This window comes from Peromyscus eremicus, chromosome 10 (assembly GCF_949786415.1).
Source record: "Peromyscus eremicus chromosome 10, PerEre_H2_v1, whole genome shotgun sequence".
NCBI classification, from domain to species: domain Eukaryota; kingdom Metazoa; phylum Chordata; class Mammalia; order Rodentia; family Cricetidae; genus Peromyscus; species Peromyscus eremicus.
The window spans coordinates 62911542-62934574 of record NC_081426.1 but is presented as its reverse complement, the minus strand read 5'-3'; the positions used below and the strand labels follow the sequence as shown (position 1 = coordinate 62934574).

The window sequence follows — 23033 nt, the reverse complement described above, 5'->3', positions numbered from 1 at the left end:
AAAAGTGAGCTTTTAGAAGCAAAGTGCTTGGGTCTGGAAATGAGCTTTGGATGTAGTAAATGTGCGACATACTCATATAAACTAGAAGAATAACTTGTCCTCCCTGCAATCACATTGTGGCTGCACAAGCTGTAAACAGCACTTTCTAGATCATAATTGCTTCTGTGTTCTCACAAAGTTTGAATTAGGAGAGTATGAAATAACTAGGTTTTATAACAAAGATGAATGTCTAAATTATACCTAACATATAGCAGCCTCAACATTTTATTGGATAGGTGCAGAGGAGTTTTAAGTTACAATTGTAACCTTTCTCAGTGTGGTAGAAATGTATTCTAAATATTATTATATTTGAGAAAGAGTTGAGTATTGTTTTGTCCAGAGTGATAAAAAAGACAGAAATAAACATTTTTTTAATCAGACTCTTGTTTCTGCTATTTCTAGCAGTAACCAGCAGGTGGTATCAAACAATGTTACATTTCTCCTATTGCATTTTTTGCTTCTGATTATTGACACTTCTCTTTCTTAGCTTCTACTATACACACTAACCCTCCTCCCTCCCCCTCTCACTTTCTACTCCTTCCCTGTCCTTCTTACTGTCTCTGTCTTTCTGTCTATGTTTCTCCCTTTTCTCTCTCTCTCTTTCACAGCCACACACACAAACACACACACACACACACAAACACACTTGCCACACAGGTCATTTTACATTATCTTCATTATTTAATTTATTGAATTCACTTACAAGCTGTTAGTCTTTCTTCATAAGTACAGTGTATATTTTGAAAATAGGAGGGCCAGCTTCACATTCTGCTCATTGGGTTTCAATAGCAACACTTTGGAAAGCACAATTTAAAAACCTTACTTAAAAAAAAAACTGATTAAAACAAAAGGAGCAGTGAAGAAGATTCTCCAAGGTCACAGGTTGCAACTCAGACCTGGCAGTGGTGACTTGTCCTTGTGTGGTGTGGAAAGCACTCTCTCTGATTTGACGTTCTTCATTCAACACATATTTCATCCCAGCACTTATGGTTGCCTTGCTTAGAGGCGATTGACACAGACACCAGGAGTAAAATACCAAATAAGCATAGCAAGGTTTGTTACTATTCAAATTGTTACATAAATGTAAACCACCTTATACAAGAAGTCGGGGTTAGATGTGTCCTTTGTCATCAGCATTACTCACATATTTCACATATATGCAGGTATTTTAAATGATGAAGCACTTGAGGGTGCTTGTCTTTATGGTTTACTGAGAAAGATGTAGTTCTCCCAGGGAAGATGTGTACTGCAGAGGTCACACCAAGGTGAGTGGGAGGAACGCTGAAGTAATGTTCGGGAACACTTGTTTACAAAGTGCATGATGAGCTAGCAAGATGCCATTGTTGGAAGACACTGCAAAGTTTTTGAGCTTCCCAGATAAGTGCATCCTTTCCTAATGTTCAGCTCTTTCTGTTTACGTTGTAATGAGAACCATCTGGGCTGAAGCATTAGACACAGAAGCTGGCATATGAAAATCATATCCTCCTAGTGAAAGGGGAAAAGGGGGAGATGGATGGAGGGCAGAAGGAAGGCACTTTACAGATGAAGTTAGCACCGTCTTTGTCAGATTCAAAAACCTTTTGAAAGCAAATAGGTACACGGGGGGAAGATTTGAATACGGTAAAAAGCTAATGGCTGCACAGAAGATTCATATTGAATCCGCTGTCACAGTGTATTCAGTTCCATGAAGGGACCTGACACTAGTTTTAAGCTCTGAGTACAAGCTTTGAAAGAAAAGTGAGCTTATGATCCTCGATCATTTGAATTTGAATGATACTTACTTTATAAAAATTAGTGAAAATATAATTATATCACTTTTCCCTTCCCTTCCATCCCTCCAACCCCTTAAATTCCCCTCCCTTCAAGCATTCCCATACATACCTCTAACTCCCTCATAATTTGATGGTCTCTTATCCTTTAATTATGTGATTACATACACATATATGTGTGTGCCTTAGGGTACGTGTGTGTGTGTGTGTGTGTGTGTGTGTGTGTGTGTGTGTGTGTATGTGTATGTATGTGCATATAAATACTACAAGCTCCTCAATTATTCAATTAAACAGTGTGACTTACGTGTATAGGATTTCAGGGTTGACCATTCTGCATTAGATAACCAACTAGGGCTCATCCCTAGGGAAATCTAATTTTCCCTCTCTCAGCGGTCCTTAGTTTCCTATAGTTATTTCACCTTATAATGTCAAAAACAAGGATATTGCCATTGCCTAGGTTGTGTTTAGGTGGCTGTATGGTCAAGATCTTGTAGGTATAGCTTCCTTGTCACCCAATGTGTCTTCCACAGTGCAGACAAAGTTATTCGCACATGCAGTGAACACATGCATACAACACACACACACACACACACACACACACACACACACACACACACACCTATTTACATACAAAAAAGAGTAAGCATTGTATACACTTTATGGTGAGTCCCTGTAAGGCTCCTCTAAAGGTATATATTGGTTTTTCCAACTCCAAACTTCCCTGATGTCAAAGCTGGAGTCTGATGACTGGGGATGTTCATTGAAGTTATTTACAGGCAGAGGCTTTAGTGTTTAGACTTTCTTAAGGCAACAAGAAATATATGGAGCAAACAGAATGAGCTGTACATAATAACTGTGAAAAACACTGACATATTTCTTGGAGTCTATTAAGGCCACAATGAGGCCAAGGTTACAATATGTGCTTAGGAGAGACCTGAGCCAAACTCTTATGTTCTCACTTCTGCTTGACCTTAAAAGTTCACACAAGCCAAACAATATATGCCAGAGTAGAATCATAGATTTCCTCTTTGAATGTTGACAAAACATTGTTTATGTGTAATAAACTATAAACAGAACTGCTTGGGAAAGATTAGATTGTTTCTGCTTTTAGGCATTAAGGAAGACTCTGTGCCTTCATAATATAGATGTCTACCAAGCTAACAAACAGATTTCTGTGGTCCCAAACTAAGATGTGAATACAAATGCATGCATGGTATTAAGACTATACATTAAAAACAAAAAGAACCACATCTGGTGTTTCACATGAAAGAGGCACTCAACATTATTAACATTTCACAATTGTGAACAACCATGGAGATCAGAAGACACTGAGATCTCATATTCAGTGTGCTGAAAAACTGTCACTGTAGCAGGAGTCTTAAAAGGTCTTATTAACAGAAATCAATCCCAGAGCCAGGTTTTGGGGTGAATGCTGGAAGATCGGAGAAGGAGAACAAGCCACAGCCACCTCACCTTGCCAGTTCCTCAGCTGATCCTGTTTCCTCAGACTGGAAGCTTCTGAGTCCTCATCCAGAATGAATCTCAGCTGAACTGCTGCTAAAAGTCTAAAAGCATAAACAGCTCTAGTTCTTGGTCCTCATGCCTTATATACCTTTCTGCTTTCTGCTATCACTTCCTGGGATTAAAGGCATGAGTCATCATGCCTGGCTGTTTTCAGTGTGGCTTTAAACTCACAGAGATCTGGATGGATCTCTGCCTCCCAAGTGATAAGATTAAAGGCATGTGTGCCACCATTTTCTGGCCTCTATATCTAGTGACTGTTCTGTTATCAGACCCCAGATAAGTTTATTAGGGTCACACAATATTTTGGGGAACACAATACCACCACACTGTCACCCCATAATTCCACCAATCAAAACTAAATTTGTAAAACCATGTAAAGATCAAGTATTCTTATCTGAGTAATTACAAAATAACAAAAAGGGTGAAAGCATGGAAATAAATAGATGCATGATGTGCCAGATTTTATCCTCAGCATCTACTTAACTTCAGATATACAAAAGCAGAGTAAATATTGTCATTAGCAGAATTTGAGAAGAGTGTCATTAACCTGAATGAAAAGATGCTGGATAATAACACAAATCCACAGAAGAAAGGAGCAACTGTGAAGATTACTCTATGACAAAATGTAAAAGATAGTTTAAATATATTTTTTTCTTTAGCATCTTGTTTTACTCAGTTTCTGAAGTTAAATACACAATGTGAGAGCTATATATACATGTGACATAAGTGTAAAGGTATAATGGTATAATTTGTGATGGAGTTGTAGTAAGCTAAAATGTGTATGCTGTTGATATTTAGTTAGCATTAATCTAAATTATGTTATTATAAATTTTAGTGCTCAAGAAAATCACTAAGAAAATAGTTCAAGATAAAATGTTTGAAAGTATCAGGTTGTTCTCTGTTTCTTTTTAACAAAACAGGTGTTCATACATTATAGACGAAGAGCATTCATTTTTTTTTCAGGCTGAATTTCTAAGATGAGGTGGATCCATTTGCTTAGCTTCTAATGAGAGCCTAATAGTGGATGACATCAGAATGGTTAGGAATGCTTCCTGAAAAAAAAAATCGATAGTGAAACACAAAGCCAGGGCTATTCAAGGACCAGCCTTAAACTCTCTCCCTCTCTCTTTCCCTCTATCTTTCCCTCTCTCTCTCTCTACCTGTGTCTTGTACTTCCTTTCTTCTATCCTCCCTTCTCTTACTTTATGTATCTTTTCTCTCTCACTCTCTTTCCTTGCTGGCTTGCCCCCCAGTTAGAATCTCACATTACCTTAATGTGCATTACCTTAATATATTTTGTGAATGAAATACTAGTGATGGTATAAAGGTGAAACAAAAAATAGAGTAGTAGAAAAAATCAGCATTCAAAAAGATTTTAAAAATCCATTAAGTTTTAGGTAGCTTGATCAAGAATAAAAGAGAGAGGCCTCAGATATCCAAAAGCAGTTGGGGCTGGCTCACTATGTTGATGTATGCACTCTGTCCAAATGTGGTTTGCTGCGATGATCTCCATTTGCTGTAAGGAGTGATTTCTTTGATGAGGGGTGGTAGCTACACTTATCTGTGGATAAAAGGATAAGATTTCAAGTGCAGTAAGGAATTATTCTGGACTAGCAAAGTGGTAGTAGTAGAGTCTTTTCTAATGTTCATGACTTAACTAGTCCTGGGAAGATAACTAGGTTTTCAGTACCAGGCACGATTTCCCTCCAGTTAAGTTCAATTAGACTGATATTTGCTATCACCGACTTCTGAAACCCACTATTGCTCCTCTACCCCCATCTTGCCATGCTAGTCACCGCTGTGCTTCGTAGGTATTGGAGCTGGGTCAGACTGTGAGTTTCTTCCCTCCTCTGGCACCTTTCATAGTATTTTCTGGAGCCATGGAAGCTAGGCTACAGGAAAGAGGCTCTTCAGGTCAGATCCAGTTCATATCATCCAAGTCCTATGTCTTAAGCAATGTGTCTTCAGCCCAACTGGCATACCTCATGTGTGTGTGTGTGTGTGTGTGTGTGTGTGTGTGTGTGTGTGTGTGTGTGTTTGTGTGCACCTCTTTGTGTAAGGGGGATATTACTAGTGTCTATAGGAAAAAATGCAAGTCACATGATTATTTTGCTAACTGTTGTATGCTGACAGTTTGGAAACTTCAAATGGGCCAGTTTCTACCAAAAAAAAAAGTTGCTCAAATTGATGTAGTACCATAAACACACTTATAGCAAATAAAGCTATCAACTTTGGAATGAAAAACTTCCAGTCAAGCCAAGTTCAGTGTCAAATGGCATCTCTAGTGGGTTCTACCAAATAATGAAGGATTGTCATTAATCATTCAGACACTCCCTGTTTCATTCTATATACAGGTATATAGGTATATTATCAACAGAACAAAATAAAACAAGGAAAAACTAAGCAACACACAATATCTTTGAGAATTTAGATATAATTCTCATAGCAGAATAAAAGAAAACTGAACCAGGCATGTTTTAAAATAATTCAGCATCCTGGCTACAATTTATCATAGGAATGCAAGGTTGGCTTGACATAAAACTCAGCCATTACAATGAAGATTATTACTGGCAACTGCAAAAAAAAAACTCCTATTATCTCAGTAGATAAGTAACTTTTAACAAAATAAAAATGTTTTTGTTATAAAAATGTCACCAAAAAACCTGCAATAGCAGAGAATTTCTTCAGCCTTTTATAAAGCATCTAACAAAAACATATATTTATAGGAAAAGGACAAATCTTTTCTTTTTAATACTATAATCAAGACATTTCTATTTTTATTAATTCCTTAAATATTATACTGTGTCTTAACAGAAAAAATAGAGAAGAAAAGCAAAAGGCATGAAAAATGGAAGAAAAGAAGTAAAACTGTATTTGCTTATAATGTAATTTTTTATATAAATGACATCTGTAATGAACAACACAAACTACTAGAGCTATTAAAGATATTCATCAAATTTATAGAGTACAAAATGAAAATGCAGTTTTGTTTCTGTTATGTCACCAGTGAATGATTTAAATAATGTTAAAATCATTACATTTGTATTAGCAAAGAAGTAAATGAAAAACCAGTAAATAAATTAAAGTTTTGAATGATGTGTGCACTGTAACCTAGTAGCTGCTAGTAGATTCTGTGGGAGGAGCAACATTCTTTTCAGTTATATAGCTACTGAGTAAACCACCATGTTCTAAGGGATAGTTTCATATCCGTGGTCACACAGATAGCCTTGGTTAAATTCAGTGAGTCACAAAACAAAATAAAAGGAATTCTTGTAGGCAGGATGTCTTTTCATTTTTGTTTATTGTATTACAGACATATGAATACACACAGTTGTACATTTGGATGTATCCATTTGTCCATTTGAACAAAAATATGGAAAGAAAATATCCATCAGTATAAAACCTTTCAATACAATGCATTAAACATCATTTATTTCTGTTGTAAAAGTATTTTTTAATGTTTTTAACTCTTTTTAAAAGCCATTTAATTACTTTTACTTAGTGTGCCTGTGTGTGTGTGTGTGTGTGTGTGTGTGTGTGTGTGTGTGCATGTGGAAGCTGAAGACAATTTGTGAGAGTTTATTCTCTTCTTCTACCATGAATCACAGAGATTGAACACAGGTAATCATCAGGCTTGATGACAAGTGCCTTTATGAGCTGAGCCATATTGCTGGAGTTATAAGTGTTTTTAATATGACTCAGCAGCAGGTGAGATCAGTCTATTTTCCAACCTTTTATTTCCACAGTCACCACCATATTCTGTGGATTCACCCATAACTGAATGGAATAATTGTTACTTTTTGCTAGTGATTTTATTTTACATGAGAGGCCAATGCTGCCTTATCCCAAGGGAAAGTGAAACAAAAAAATAGCCCTCAAATCTTCAAATTATCTAAAGTGGAGTATATTTCCTTCGTCTTGGTTAGGGTTACTATTGCTGTGAGGAAACACTATGATCAAAGCTACTTTGGGAGGAAAGGGTTTATTTGACTTGCACTTCCATCACTGTTCATCACTGAAGGAAATCAGGACAGGAACTCAAATAGGGCAGGATTCTGGAGGCAGGAACGGATGCAGAGGCCATGAAGGGGTGAAGTTTACTGACTTGCTATTCATACCTTGTTCAGCCTGTTTTCTTCTAAAACCTTGGACAACCAGCCTAGGTATAGCACCACCCTCAGTGGGCTGGGTACTCACCCATCAATCACTAATCAAGAAAATACCTTAAAGGTTTGTGAACAGCCAAATCTCGTGGAGACATTTTCTTAATTGAGGTTCCCTTTGGTCAAATACCTTTAGCTTATATCAAATTGACATAAAACCATCTAACACATTTTCTTACTTCCTTTTTTGATGTTGTTGATTAGAACTATGGCCTCATCCAAACTGGGTGACTAGACTATTCCTGAGCAATATCCTTAAGCCATTTACTTTCTTTTTCTTTTGTATATCTCCCACTCATGCAGTTAAACTTCTGTGGGACCTTCAGTTGATGGTAGCCTTTAATTGCTGGTGCTACAGCTTCCTGCCTCACTTAACACCTTCTTTTTTCTTATAAATGTGAGTCATTTGCCACTAGCAAAAAAAAGCTATAGGAGAAAGGAATTATAATTTTTTTTTGCAGGGAGGGGCACGCAAAATGTATGAAATATCCTTTAATTTGAAAATTTAAAATGTCTTCTCACATATGGATACTATAATGACATCATTTACCTCTCCCTTTTACCTTTTAAAATCCTCCTGGGTCCTCCATTTGCTCTCAAATTCATGAATTCCTCTTTAATCATTGCTACATATACATAAAGACAGACAGACAGACAGACAGACTGAAAGAGAGAGAGCCTATTGCCTCCATTTAGTGTTTTTTACATGTGTATGTGATTAGAACTGACCACTTAAGATTGAATTGGCTATCAGGAGCTTTTCCCTGGAGAAGACATTCTCTCTCTTTCTACAGCAGATAATTTCATGTATTTTTTTTTTCATTCTTCAAATGGGACTTTATAATTCTTTTCAAATGAATATTTCTATTTTACAAGTTTTGTTCCTAGAAGTTTGTTTCATTTCTAACCAAATTTATATGATGTTACAAAAGAGATCATACCTCTTCAAAACCAGAGTTAATTCCTTACATACACAGCATTGCTTAAATAAAAGAAAACATGTTAATCACTCCTCAATCACAATCCCACTGTAATTAGTGTGAGGGTTTGCTCAGGTGTTTTCGCATGATTCATCTAAATAAAACAAATCAATGTTATTATGAGGTATTGTCGATGAGTTCTTATGTTAACGCTGATGAGTAACAGGTCACTCTAAAGTGCCTGTGTTTTGTCACACCTAAACAGTGCCACACTACCACCAGTCTTTTTAAATATCAACTGTACTAAGAGAAAATGGAATCAATGTAGAAGAAAGTGAAAAAAGGAAGACACTTTCAGGCTCTGTTTGATGTCTCTATTTCCAGAAGTATTATCATACTGTCATACTAAGTACAACCAACTTGAACTTTTTGCTAATACTTTCTCATGGGTAGAAATAACAAAAAAAAACAGCTTCCAGAGAAGGAAAAGAACAACTCTGGGATACTCTCTCTTCCCGCCACTGACTGTGCTTCTGTTTCTTGTCTTTTACAGGAGTGACAACTGTTCTCACAATGACGACACTCAGCATCAGTGCCCGAAATTCTCTCCCCAAAGTAGCTTACGCCACTGCCATGGACTGGTTCATTGCTGTTTGTTATGCATTTGTGTTCTCAGCCCTAATTGAATTTGCGACCGTGAATTACTTCACCAAAAGAGGATGGGCTTGGGATGGGAAGAGTGTAGTAAATGACAAGGTAAGTGTGAGCTCGCTGCTCATCTACTGAAGAGAATTTTGGATACATTCAAATTTGTGGCAGAGTTCTTCCTATAATTTGATATTGAGAAATTCGGTATCAATTTTAAAAAGTTTGTTCTTGCTTGAAATCCTTTTAGAGTGCTTGTAATCATGACACTTCTTAAAACCACTTCTCAGCCGGGCGGTGGTGGCGCACGCCTTTAATCCCAGCACTCGGGAGGCAGAGCCAGGCGGATCTCTGTGAGTTCGAGGCCAGCCTGGGCTACCAAGTGAGTCCCAGGAAAGGCACAAAGCTACACAGAGAAACCCTGTCTCGAAAAACCAAAAAAAAAAAAAAAAAAAAAAAAAAAAAAAAAAAAAAAAAAAAAAAAAAAAAACCACTTCTCAGCGTCTGTGGAGTTCTGTGTCCAGCCATGTTGCGTGTTCACACATACTCTCTTTCAAGTTTACATTAAGAAGGGTATCTTCTTAATTCTAGTCTTCCATAGTGAAGTATGTCAAGCTCATTACAGCTGTTTATTGGCTCCAGCTCATACAATTGACCAGTAAGTGTACTGGAACCCAGGTCTGTCTACCCATAAAGTTAATGCCTGTAATCTATCATGAAACATTAGGATAGAGCTTTGAAAAGAAAGTGAGCATTAATTTCACCTATTGAAGAATTTGTGGCTCTGACAGTGGGTCAATGACTCTTCATTACTACTTTGTAAGAGTGAAGGTAGCACTTTATCTTTATGATACCATATGAAGCAAATATGTGGATACTGAAATACTCAAGGATTTTTAAATTGCTCATGGGGTCTAATTGGGGAAAACTAACTTTTAATATTATTTTTTAAGATTATTGACACATACATTTTCATGTCTCAAGTATTGAGGCTAATGCGATATCTGTGTATACATCAGTTGTTTTATATCTAATTGTATAAATTGCTATTTGCCTTAGGAAAAGGCTGTATATTCTAACATGCTATAAATAATTTTAGTAGTGGTAGAATATTCTGACAGTTTCTTTGAACACTTAATTATATGATTTTTCCCATAAAATTTGGGACACCATTGTGATTTGATTTTTGTTTTAGTTATTTGAATGTATGTACATATTTACATATTTCATTTCTATACCACGTTACAGTTTAATGACACAAAGCTTGAATGTTACGTTTTAAAACACTTGTTCTTTTTTCTCATTTATAAGCTATAGAAATTCTAACTATAGTTGTTAGTTTATTTGTAAGTGACATTTACCTACTAACAGAAATAGTGATGAGATATTGAAAGGGACTTAATCAATTTTCTATGCTTAACTTCTGGTTGATTCCAGCATTTTCATTACATCTTATTGTTGATTTGTGTTGTTTTCATTCCCCACATAGTGAATTACTTTTCATTTTATTTATGTGATTACTTCTCTTTAACCATATTGGTTATATATATATACTTTCTCCATAGACAGGGTGTGACTAGGATGGTGCACCTAGTTTCAAAGTTGTTGTTGGGTGAATTATTTTTATTATAACTATGGTAACACACCAATGAGAGAGCCTACGTATCTTAACTGAAAGATGTTAAACAACTTTATAATTCTGTGTTTACATGTGTACTTTATCCAATTTCTTTATTAAAATGAAATTAGAGCTATATTCCCTTAACTTACTTTGAAAATAAGGAGGTATTTAGAGATGAAAGAAAATCAAGTTGAGTGCCAAGAGGTGACTAGCTGTCCAGAGATGTTTCACTAAATCCTGCCTTCTGCTTTAGTTTAATCAGATTTAATTTTTAGGCTGATAAGGGTTTTCTTGACATACAGAATTTTTTGTCCTTTCACAATCAGTTGTCCATAGGTAGTCCTTTTGCTTAGGGTATTTATAAACATAAGTGAATAAAGTCCTATTGTCAGTCAACACAAAGAACATCTAGAGCCCTTAAATGTTTTATTAAAATACAGACTATTAACTTGACACATAAAAAATACTTAGAGATATATGTCCACACTGTGTGTTGAAAAACAAGAAACGTGTACTTAAATTTAATCTGTCTAGACTCTAGACTTTACATACAAGATTGTGAACAAATGATATTTAAGTTCTTTTTTTTAAAAAAATAATTAACAAAGCCATGCTTTTATGCTTCAGCTACTTTTGAACCCTAGGGTCTTGAAGAACTTTTATACTATGTTAGCCTCAGTTGTGACACGAGCGAAGAAAATTTCATTCTTAAAAGTGTATCAAAGAGTCAAATTCTAAAAAGACACAGTGTCTGTTTATAGAGCCCCCAAGTGCTTCTAGAAGACCCCATGCCCTGTGGCCCTTCTCTAGCCCCTAACTAGGCTTCCACTTCTGTTGCTTAAGCCTCTTGTGCTGCTTTCTTAGACTTATTCCACCCATTGTTACTTTCTTGCTTTATTTCTTAAAAATGACCTTTTGCTATTTTTTTTTCTTTTTTTTTCTTTTTTTTTTTTTTTTTGGTTTTTCGAGACAGGGTTTCTCTGTGTAGCTTTGCCCCTTTCCTGGGACTCACTTGGTAGTCCAGGCTGGCCTTGAACTCACAGAGATCCACCTGGCTCTGCCTCCCGAGTGCTGGGATTAAAGGCGTGCGCCACCACCGCCCGGCTCCTTTTGCTATTTTACTACCTCATTCATATTTTCCTATGAAGAGGCTTAGTTAACTTGCCATAAAAGCAAAGGAGGACCATCCAGATCTTACATCATTGTTTCTCTCCACCCCGATACCCTGATTCCACTGTCCTTTTATCACCCAAGCTCTGTGAAATGAGTTCTCCCCTGTCATTTTCTTTTCCTTCAGTTCTTAGTTCTCTGTACCCTGAGATTCTTCCCTTCACTGCCCCGTAACTGGCATTCCTAACTTAATAGCATGTGAGTTTTTCCACTTCCCCTTGAGATCCTCACTGAGCCTTCTGCTGTTATGTTGAAGACACTGTCTTGGGTCCAGCTCGGCAACATTTTCTCTTTTCATTAAGAAACGCTTCAGTAATGTCAGCATCCTTTGCTCACACTCTGGCAGCTGCCACAATTCATTCCATACTGTGAAGTCCTGTGCCAGAGTCAGAAGCATCGAGCTTCTCTGGCATGCTCATGTTCCCCAGACAAAGCCAAGTCAGCCTTCTTAGATGCTTTTGTTTGTGTCTTATTGTTTACAATGTAGTTCTCAAATTCCAGGTTATACTGGCAATATTTGCAAGATTCATTTGCTATCACAAATCACATAATTCTTGCTTGTTGTTGACACAAATTTCAGTTTTTGATGTCATTTCTGAGTACTTCTTTCCAATATTATTTGAGTCCCATTAAAAGTATAAGTATCTATGCTTTCTTGAGTTTTGGAAATACTTTATCAATTTTGTGAAAGAATATTTGTAATTTGTCTGTCAATCATTATAATGACAGATTAGTTATTTTAATAAATCATTTACCTTTGGTCAGTTGCACAGTATCTTACATATTATACATATTCAGTAAATATGGCATGAATTATTGAAGTATTACCAATTCAAAGATCTATAACCAATATTCTTGTCTTACAGTTCAACATCATATCTGTATTATAAACTACATCTTTCTTTTATCTTCCAGCATATATATATATCTCCATCACATATATGTGTTCATCATATGTATATACCCATCATGTGTACATATATGACTATCATACACACACAGCCATCTTATTTCCTAGCTGTTCCCACCTGACTTTAACATTGCAACCTTTGAGAACTGTCTATGTTGAAATGTTTCTAGTCATTTACAAATTTTGTGATAAAATGTCAAGGACTGGGGCTGGAGAGTTGGCCCCATAGTTAAAAACATTGGCTGCTCTTCCAGAGGAGGATTGGATTCCCAGCACCCACGTGTTTACTGACAACTGTCTGTACCTGTAATGGCAGAGGGTTTTTTGACACCCTCTTGTGCTCTCCTCAGGCACTGAAAACATAGTTAGTATACCTGTATACAAGCAGGGCAAACACTCACACACATAAAATTAATTAATGAATGAACTAAAATGCTTTAATTAAAAAGTAAATAACTTAGAAAGTTGGGATAGAGTAGCTGCTTCTGGTATGTGTCTGGTGAACTGTTTGTACCCTGTGGGAAAGTCTCTTGACTCAATGTTCTTAACAATGAAATGGCACCAGTAACTTCATCTCAGAATCACTTAGGTGTTCTCAGGCACTGGAAAACCCAGTGTTAGTGTGCAACGGTGATATCTGTAAAATTATTATTAATGGGCAATAATGTAATCATTAATAAGTATGGATATTAGCAGTCTCTTTACACCCCCCCCAAGAACAAAAAAGACAAAGAAAAAGAAAGAACAGCCAAGCAAAAAAAATAAAACCTAATCTACTTTTTGACCTTTTCTATGCTCATGTCTAGGTACTTATCAGAAATTAATACCTCAGTCAGGGACATGGCATAATGTCACATTCCAACAAATAGGAAATATTTCTCGGGATCTGACATTAACTCATGCTAATTATCCTTCCTACAAACCTCATGATATATCTCACTATTATTTTACAGATTATTTACTGCTTCCTGCCTTTAATCAAGTTTTTCTTTAATACACATTGTCTTCTTAAAGTTACCTAAAACACAATGTAAATCATTTAACTATTCAGCTCTATGATGAGTTACCTAAGTTAGTAATTCAAGGCTAATATGGTTGAAATGTGTGGTTTCCTTGTGGGGTTGCTTACATGATGAATGATAGGTAGAATTTTCTAAAAGTATTGAGCATTTATTCTTACAAGCCTGTAAATGTCTTTAGTTTAAGGCTGAGGATTATTTTAGTAAAATGACTTAGTTATGGACACACATTTTACAAGTGTTGAATCTGAAGTACGCGCTATCCAGGGTTGGTATGTATATTCAACTTTAACCTGTTACAAATCACAGTCATTTCCCTCAAAATCTTATGAGTCTTCATGTCTCTAGTATTTACCATGCTGCATCTTCTTGGTGTAATATCCTCTTTCTTTCCTTGACTCCAAATTGAGGAAAATAAAGTCTTGAGGACTTCCATAAATAAATTTAACCCCTCTGATTTTCCAGAGCACTAGGCAGTAATTTGGTTTCTATCAGTTTCCTTAAATTATGATTTTATTATAAATAATTATTTTTACCACTAGATTAGAAAATGGGAGAATTATGGTTTGTCTTATTAACTATTGTGTCTTTTGTCACCTAGCATACTGTCTAGCACATAATTGACCTTAGCTCTCTTTTCAAGCATTGTTAGCTTTAATTCAATTCCCTGAATTGTTTTTCACTTATAAACTTATAAACTAAGCTCAAACTGGCCAAAAAAAATCAGAGAATACACGAGATAATAAATCACACAAAATACAGCTATAACGATATAATAGCCAAACTTACGGAATGGACCATTGTTCTTTGATTCATTCTATTAATTTGTAAATAACACCACATTTTAAAGTGTATTTATTCATTTATTTTCATTTATAAATTTAAATTTTTATCTTATTTTATGTATGGATGTTTTGTCTACATGTATGTCTGTGTGCCAAGGGCGCCTGGTGCCCATGGAGGCCAGAAGAAGGCATCAGAGCTCCTAGAACTGGAGTTACAGATGATTGTGAGCTACAGCACGGGTGCTGGGAATTGAACCCATGTCCTCTGAATCAGCAGCCAGTGCTCTTAATTGCTGACTCATCTCTCCAGTCCCTTGTTTGCAGTTTTGACATTGTCTTATTCCAAAATAATTTCAGGTAACTTATTAAAAAGCTATGTAATCAAATTATAATTATATTAAAATTATAAAGTGGAAGTAGGAAATAAGAACAGAAGAAAATTAGGTTCAAGTGTCCTGTAATAGGTGGTTCACTGACAACAATTCACAGTTGTAGTTATACTTAACATTCTAAAGTAATTACTCAGCAAATTTGTAGCTCTGTTTGGGGCACTATGTTTTGAATTAAGAAAAAAGAAAAAGTAAATTTTCATAAAGAAAAAATTTTTTCGTTGCTATTATGTTACAGTGAGCTGGGTACTATATCAAGTGATGTCATTTTTTCCACAATAAATGCTGTAATGAATTTCATATTAATGTTTCTTGTAGTCCCCTTCAATAAAAGCTGAAGGCATTATATTAACACACAACTCCGTGAAGGCAATTCTTCAAGGAGCTAAACTAATATGGTCCAAGTATATAGCTTTCTCCTGGTCCAGTTTAAGCCAAGCAAAGCCTTTAGAGTACTTACAGAAGCGGATGGACTGTTTAACCTTCACACACTCTTCTGTAAGTATAATTTTTCTCAGTCAGGATGGTTAGTCAGTTAATGGTAGTATTATCTGGCCAGGGAACATGTTGCTGTTCTACAAGTACTGGACTTTCCAATGATCATTAAAAAAAAAATAATAAAAACTGTAAAATGACCACATGGCATGGTAAAAAGAGCATATATTTGCCTTTAGAAACCTTGGTTTTTCCTCCAGGGCCTGTTACATTGACTATTTGATAGGAATCCTCATGTGCTTACTGTAAAGGGCCAATTTCTGAAACCACAATAGTTATACTCATTCATATGACACATCTTCTGATTGGTGCCCATATTTAAGTAGATGATTTATTAAATTTGCTAGTATGTTACTTCTCTGCCCCATAAAGGATGTCAAGTGTATAAAACAATTATGTAAAAACCTTTGGATTCAGCAATCAAAATTCTTCTAGATCTGACAGTTTAAATATGTATCAACAATTCCCAATAATGTAACAAATCAAAACATGTTGAGTCTTATCAAATACAATTTTTACTAATATTTTTATTATTTGAAAGTTCCTTGCACATAAATTGATCTTATCCATTGATCACCATCTCCCTCCTACTCCTTTAGTAAACCTACCCTGTCTTTCTCCTAGATTCATGTTCTCTCTTTGCTTAATTTTGCTATTAAGGATCACTTACATCCAATTAGTGCTGCCTATTTGCACACGAGTGTGTGACCATTCACTGTGGCAAGAGCAAAGCAACAACAGGTGTATAGGAGAGTGTCTGTCTGTCTATCCCCCAAAGGGATGAGCTTTGTTACATTCCTGATTTGTTTCATTTTACTTCACTGACAACTGAGCTATCAACATACTGTATAACAGTGTGATCGCTTATTGTTTTTACCAAGAGCTACATAAAAATGTACTCTTTGTTCACTGATCAAAAGCACCAACCCTGACCCATTATTACTTTGTATACCACCCAAACACATCTTGCCCAGCACCATATGTAAGTTGAGGTTACTTGCTCAATGCCTAGTCTGCCACAGCTCTACATTGTGAAATTGTGTCCATTGAGATAATAACGTAGTAGAATTGTGAATGTGCTGTTGCTTTTATTCCTATCTAACGAAGTATTTATTTTGTCTTACAAAGCAGATTCCTTCACCTTACATTTAAAAAAATTATTTAAACTTGTTTTTTAATAGAATCCTTCCATCTTGAAAAGCATTTCTGAGTCAGCTTTGGGCCAACAACTATGCTAGGATCTCTGCAGGACATTCTGTTTTCAGTCGGCTTACAGTTAAATAAAAAACAATGGAAAAAGAACATGTATGTGTTATTACAGCAACTAGTATCATAATGCAATGGTAAGACATGGAAAGGCCACTTAAAGCAAACAGTAGGAAGTGATGCCTCACTGAGTGTGATTCAAAGCTTAGTCACTACTAATATAACAATGGTACAAACTCCAGTGTATCTGACTTCAGGACCAATACAGGTTAATTATGAGATCCTGACTGAAATGCGACACCATTCACAGGCTAAGGAGTGTGCATGACCAGCCAATGGAAACTTCTAAGCAGAGCTTACTTTTGAATGATTTCTATTTTAATTATGAAAAAAACAAAAACAAAAATAAGGTGAAATAGATGGGTTGAGTACTGTAGAGAGGATTTCTTCTTATTGGTCATCTCTATATATACATAGGTACCAATAATTTCTTTAAATTAGTAAAATATAACACTGTTTACTTGCCTTTGTTTCCATGATTCTCTTTCTAGATGAGTCCATTTTTAATTGTAATGTTACATTTTTAGAAGTTTGCTTCTGATATTTAGCCTGGATTTGTATCACTCTGTTTGCTGCTATAGCTGTCCAAGTGACAGAGAATGACTTACTCCATGCTTGAATATTGAAAAAACATGTTAAGTTAGCCTATAGGGAAATAAGTAGTAGGAAGAATGAGAAATTTTCTAGTTTTTCTCAAGATTCAAAACAATATAGAAATATCACAGAATGCCTTCACGGCAATGAGTGCTTTTTAGTACAGTTAGCACAATAAATTTTATTTGATAATTTCTCTTCAAGTGTATATGTAGGTATAAGCCAAGAATTAAACACAAAAGTAAATGCAGCTGAGAGAGGTCAGTGTCTCCTGAAATATTCCATTGTGGTCTATCTTGATTCACAGCCTGAATAATATTCAAATATCTCCTTATAGTAATGTTTATCTCAGCTCTATTCTTGTTAATAGAAGTCAATATTGAACCAGACAAGGTATATATATATATATATATATATATATATATATATATATATATATATATATATATAAAATTATTTTATTTCTTAAAAATAATGAAAAGAGAATGGTAAATGGAGTATACATTATATATTGTACTTCCAAAATAATTTTACAGTGTTTTTGTTAATTCTTTGAAAAAGACACACATTATAATATGTATTTGATCGTATCCATCCCTTATCTCCCTCCAATTTCCACTAGAAATGTCCCCATATTCCCTCTGAACTGGATGTCACTCAAATTTTATGTTGTTTATATCCTATGTCTAATTGTTGCTACCCTATGTGTATATGTATCAGGTTATACACTACAGCATGAGCAAGCTACCAGTGGCCACACTCCCAAGGAAACATAGATCTCCCTTCTTCAAGAACCATCACCCAGAGTACCTCCTCAGCTAGAAATTGAGCCTCATGAGCCCTTTCCCCGTCTATGCTGGAATTTTGATTGCCTTGATTATGTAGAAACCTTCTGCAGGGAACCTCAGTTACTGAGTTCACAGTGCATAGCTATGCCATGTCTTTAAATCAGCACTTCACAGGATAGCTCTCCCTTCCAATGGCTCTTACATTATTTTTCCTCCTCTAATGCGATATTTATTACCCAAGCCTTAGAAGAAGGGATTGATATAGATGTCCCAATCAGGGGTCAGCACTCATGCTCATTTATCCTCAGAATTTTGATCAACTGTGTGTCTCTGGATTGATCACTGCCCACTATAAAAAGTAATAACTCTAATGTTGAGAGCAGTACACAATTATGGGCATCAACATATATATTTGGAAGTCAGTTTGACAGTATAATTATTGATCTAAGTAAAGGTAGTAGGTTCCTCCCTAGGGCCTTGTGTTCTTCACCTGCCAAACTCAATTTAAATATCAAGCATGAATCCCCTCTTGTGTTGCAGGTTTCAGAACCTATCAGAAAGTATCTAGTTACCCTTATATAATCTTGTCTGAGAAGTTAGTGTTGTAGTATATAGGGGCCATGCTGGGTGAGACACATCATGTCATTTCTTCTGCACTGGGATGCTTAGCATCTTCTATCACTATGAAAGCTAGTCATCAGGGAGGAGTTCTCCTAGTCAGTGAGAATCTAATTTCCCTAATGCATCTTCATGTTGTAAGTTTGCTATCAACTCAATAACATATTTCTCTATGTATATTTAATTTTAAACAAAGAAGAGCATTTGGAATTATTTAGAATCATCATTATTTTCAACTGCACTGAGAAGAACAACATTCTCTTTAAACAAGATATCATCAGCCAGCAAAAGCTGTGCATGCTGTGGCTAGGATTAGAGGAGACCGAGCACCATATGGAGGTTTTATACATCATCCAGTAAACTTGTTAGAGTTCACATGCCAAGAGCTAGGGTGTATGACTGTTAGACTTTCCTTGCTGCTGATATGAAAATGGTATAGTTTCTAACTTCCAAAAGAGTGTTTTGATGGCAAGTCAGCCATTTGTTTCATGCTTAGCCCTTCTCTGGATTTGTGCATTTATCTTTAGTTATTAAAGCCATATTTTTATATATATATATATATATATATATGTATATATATATATATAATGAAGAAAACTAAGATTCACTTTTTCTTTTACAGTTGAGATGATAAAAATTTCAAACGCATTTTAGAAATGCTACTCTTTTTCTTTTTCTTAAAGGAGTCTGCAGTATTATGACAAAACAAACAAAAAGCCACACAAATACCCAGACTGCTATTTGGGTAGTGACCACTGGCATAGGCGTTTTGCTTATTTGCTATTCATGTACATGTACATTTTATATGTTTTTTTATTCATTCTTGATTTTACTATTAACTTTATACACCTAAAATTGAGAGAAGAATCATTGGTAAAACTTAAAATATCATTTCTATTTGTAATCTTACTGCAACAAAATATATCTTAAGCTAACTATCTTAACTCTTATACCACGATTTCTAGTTTAACTTTAATGCCCTATTTCCATGAAACTCTAGAGTCTTTCCATTCAGTGTTTTTGTAGTCTTCTCTAAATACATAATACATTATATAACAATAAAAGGCTATGTAGCCTTTTACCAGTGACCATTGTCTAGATTATTGTAAGTAACAAATGTCACTACACTTCCCTTAGAGGAAATTATTTTATAATGTGAGTACGGCACATGTTAGTTCATCTGTTTATCACAGAGAGTCAGTGATAATCATCTCTCCCTTTTATCCAACCAGAAGCTAGAAGAGAGAGTGGCCAAATGCTTTTTCTCAAGGCCCTCATGATCTTTAAGCTCAGTCATATTTTTTAGTGGGCTTTAGATATATTTTAAATAACAACAGAGCCATGTGCTATGCATTTCCTGTATTGCTGAATACTTTTTGAAGGTGGTCATAGTGATATAATTCTCAACTAGGGCATTTTATGGAAAAAATACTCCAAACAAAAATTTCAGACAAAAAGTCATTGCAGAATTTGGAAAGCTGACACCTCTAACTGCTGTGAATTTTCCCCCAACCATTTCATAGATGGGTATCCTTGTCATACCATAAAACTTCCTTTTAGCCCTCATTTCTAAACTAGTAACATGGAGCTAAAGGGGAACTTGCTTCATATCTTTTATCCTTTTATGTAACTCATTGCTGGCTCATTTTTTGGCATGTAGATAAATCACAATATACTCATATTGTATAATAACCAATAAATAGTATTTGTATTTTCAGGTTCCATTTATCACACACACACACACACACACACACACACACACACACACACACACACATACACACACACACATACACACACACACACACACACACACACACACACACACACATATATATATATATATATATATATATATATATATATATATATATATATATGCTGTGTCTACCCCATGAAAGATATTTTATGGAAAAGTTTCATGTCATGTGCTGAGGTTACAAAGATCAATAAGACATGGATCATTAGCCTTCAGTGAATTCAGAGTATAGTGAGAACAGATACCAATTAAATAATCACATGGTAAAGAAAGTGCTTATATACTTCAATAAGTGTTATGATAGACACAAATTAAAGTGCTTTGAGAGTGAAAATGTGGGAGACAAAGATTATTTTAGGGTTAGTGTATAGCCAAGGCATTCCATGGAAATGATATTCAAATTCAGGGCAAAAAATGAAAGGAAATTAGTCATGTGAAAAATTGGGTGAGTAGAAAGAAGGACTCTAGCAAGCAAATATTTGGAAAACTAAAGTTATTTTGCAGGGGTTCGTATGTAGTGAACACAAAAAAGGAATAGTTTAAAAGTGCTATTTGTATTCCATGGTCCATGAGCTACTGTTGGAGAGATTTAAGAACAGGAGTAGTGTGGTCTAATTTGTTTCCTAAAGCTCTCCCTGTAACTATAGCGGCTAAAGACTGAACACGGTTAGGCAAAACCAGAACAGCACAAAGGAGAATTGTCTGGAGCAAGTGATAGTAATTGAGACAAGAGCTACCGATACGGAAACTGGGGATCCTTCATTAAGAAAACAGAAAGGGGCTGGGTGGTGGTGGCGCACCCCTTTAATCCCAACACTCGGGAGGCAGAGCCAGGCAGATCTCTGTGAGTTCAAGGCCAGCCTGGGCTACAGAGTGAGTTCCAGGAAAGGCGCAAAGCTACACAGAGAAACCCTGTCTCGAAAAACAAAACAAAACAAAACAAAAAAAAAAAAAAAAAAAAAGAAAGAAAAAAGAAAACAGAAAGGGGCTGGATGGTGGTGGCACAACCTTTAATCCCAACACTTGGGAGGCAGAGCCAGGCAGATCTCTGTGAGTTCGAGGACAGCCTGGTGAGCGAAATCCAGGAAAGGCTCCAAACTACACAAAGAAATCCTGTCTCAAAACAACAACAACAAACAAACAAACAAAAGAAAACTGAAAGGGGTTGGTGGGTTTAGGGAAGCTGAAAAGATAGAGTTTGTATATTTTTGTTACAATAGCAATCTGTAGACTTCTATATACATTAAGTCACAATTTTTTGCAGTCTTAAAACATTGCCTTATAGGTTTACCATAAGGTGAGTTGGAGTTCTGCTACGTGGAAAAATTTGAGGTCATTCATTGTCGGTGATCATAGCTCTTCTTTAAAATCCTTCCATTTGACGTAATTCTTCACTCATTAATTAAAGAACCATATGTGAGTGACTTGTAAGAATGGAAATATTAAAATTTTGTGAAATTTTTATTAATAATTGCATTTTCTACTGTTCATTTTCCATGTAAACAACAAAAATTGGTTCTCTGGGAAAATGGTGCCTGTATCGTGCTCTATGTGTTTTCTCACTCAATGATTTCAGGATTTACTGACTGTTCAATTTACTTTTCCTAATTTCTCTTCTCTACAAATAATGATACATATTTGAGTATCTTTTCTTTTTTTTTTCTAGAATTTAAACTATAGGTTGGAAATTTTTAAGAAGCACGGTAAACCCACACTCTATTAATTTTTGTTTTTTCCAATAGAAAAAAGAGAAAGGTTCCGTCATGATACAGAACAATGCCTATGCAGTGGCTGTCGCCAACTACGCCCCCAATCTTTCCAAAGATCCTGTTCTCTCCACCATCTCTAAAAGTGCAACGACACCAGAACCCAACAAGAAGCCAGAGAACAAGCCAGCTGAAGCCAAGAAAACCTTCAACAGCGTCAGCAAAATTGACAGAATGTCTAGAATAGTTTTCCCAGTTCTGTTTGGTACATTTAATTTAGTTTATTGGGCTACCTATTTAAACAGGGAGCCTGTATTAGGGGTCAGTCCATGAGTCTAGACATTGGTTACCTTTTGGCTATAGCAACATTACACTTGGTTTATTTTGCTATGTACAGTCTTACTAATAACTGCTAATTTATGTCCCAATATGTACAGTATGTATATAGTGGTAGAGCTTACCAATAGACCTCTAAAGGGGACCTGCATTTGCTAACTCATGGAAATACAGGCAGAAAACATCCCGTGCCAAAAGAGCCATTGCCTTTTAAAAAGATTTACCTTAGGACCTAGTTTAAAGTGGATTTCAGATCACGCAAATTATTTCCTAATGTTCTAATTATGATGAAAGTTGAGAATCCTATGTCACCCTTTGCAAACCTTTGATTTAGATATTACACTAAAAAAAATGTCTACTGTTACCTAAGGATGATTAGAATTTAGCATTGTTACTCAAATATGAGTTCTGCATATCTGAATATCTGAAAGTCTGATCTGCTCCCTCCAGGAGGGTTCAGAACCCCTGCTAGTGTAATGGGAAGCTTGACACATATATGTGAAAACAGCCTTTAATT

General features: G+C 35.6%; 1 protein-coding gene across 2 annotated transcripts in view; it reads left to right on the top strand.

Moving 5' to 3' along the window:
* Nucleotides 1–22513, top strand: part of Gabra2 (gamma-aminobutyric acid type A receptor subunit alpha2) — a 137398-nt gene extending 114885 nt beyond the window's left edge. Inside the window, exons 8-10 of one of the 2 annotated variants that reach the window (XM_059275086.1) lie at nt 8969–9171; nt 15273–15452; nt 22217–22513. In XM_059275086.1, the coding sequence (XP_059131069.1) occupies nt 8969–9171; nt 15273–15452; nt 22217–22513 (680 nt within the window). The remainder of the gene's footprint in view (nt 1–8968; nt 9172–15272; nt 15453–22216) is intronic. The other variant, XM_059275087.1, reaches the window with a different exon arrangement.
* The last annotated feature ends 520 nt before the right edge of the window (nt 22514–23033 follow it).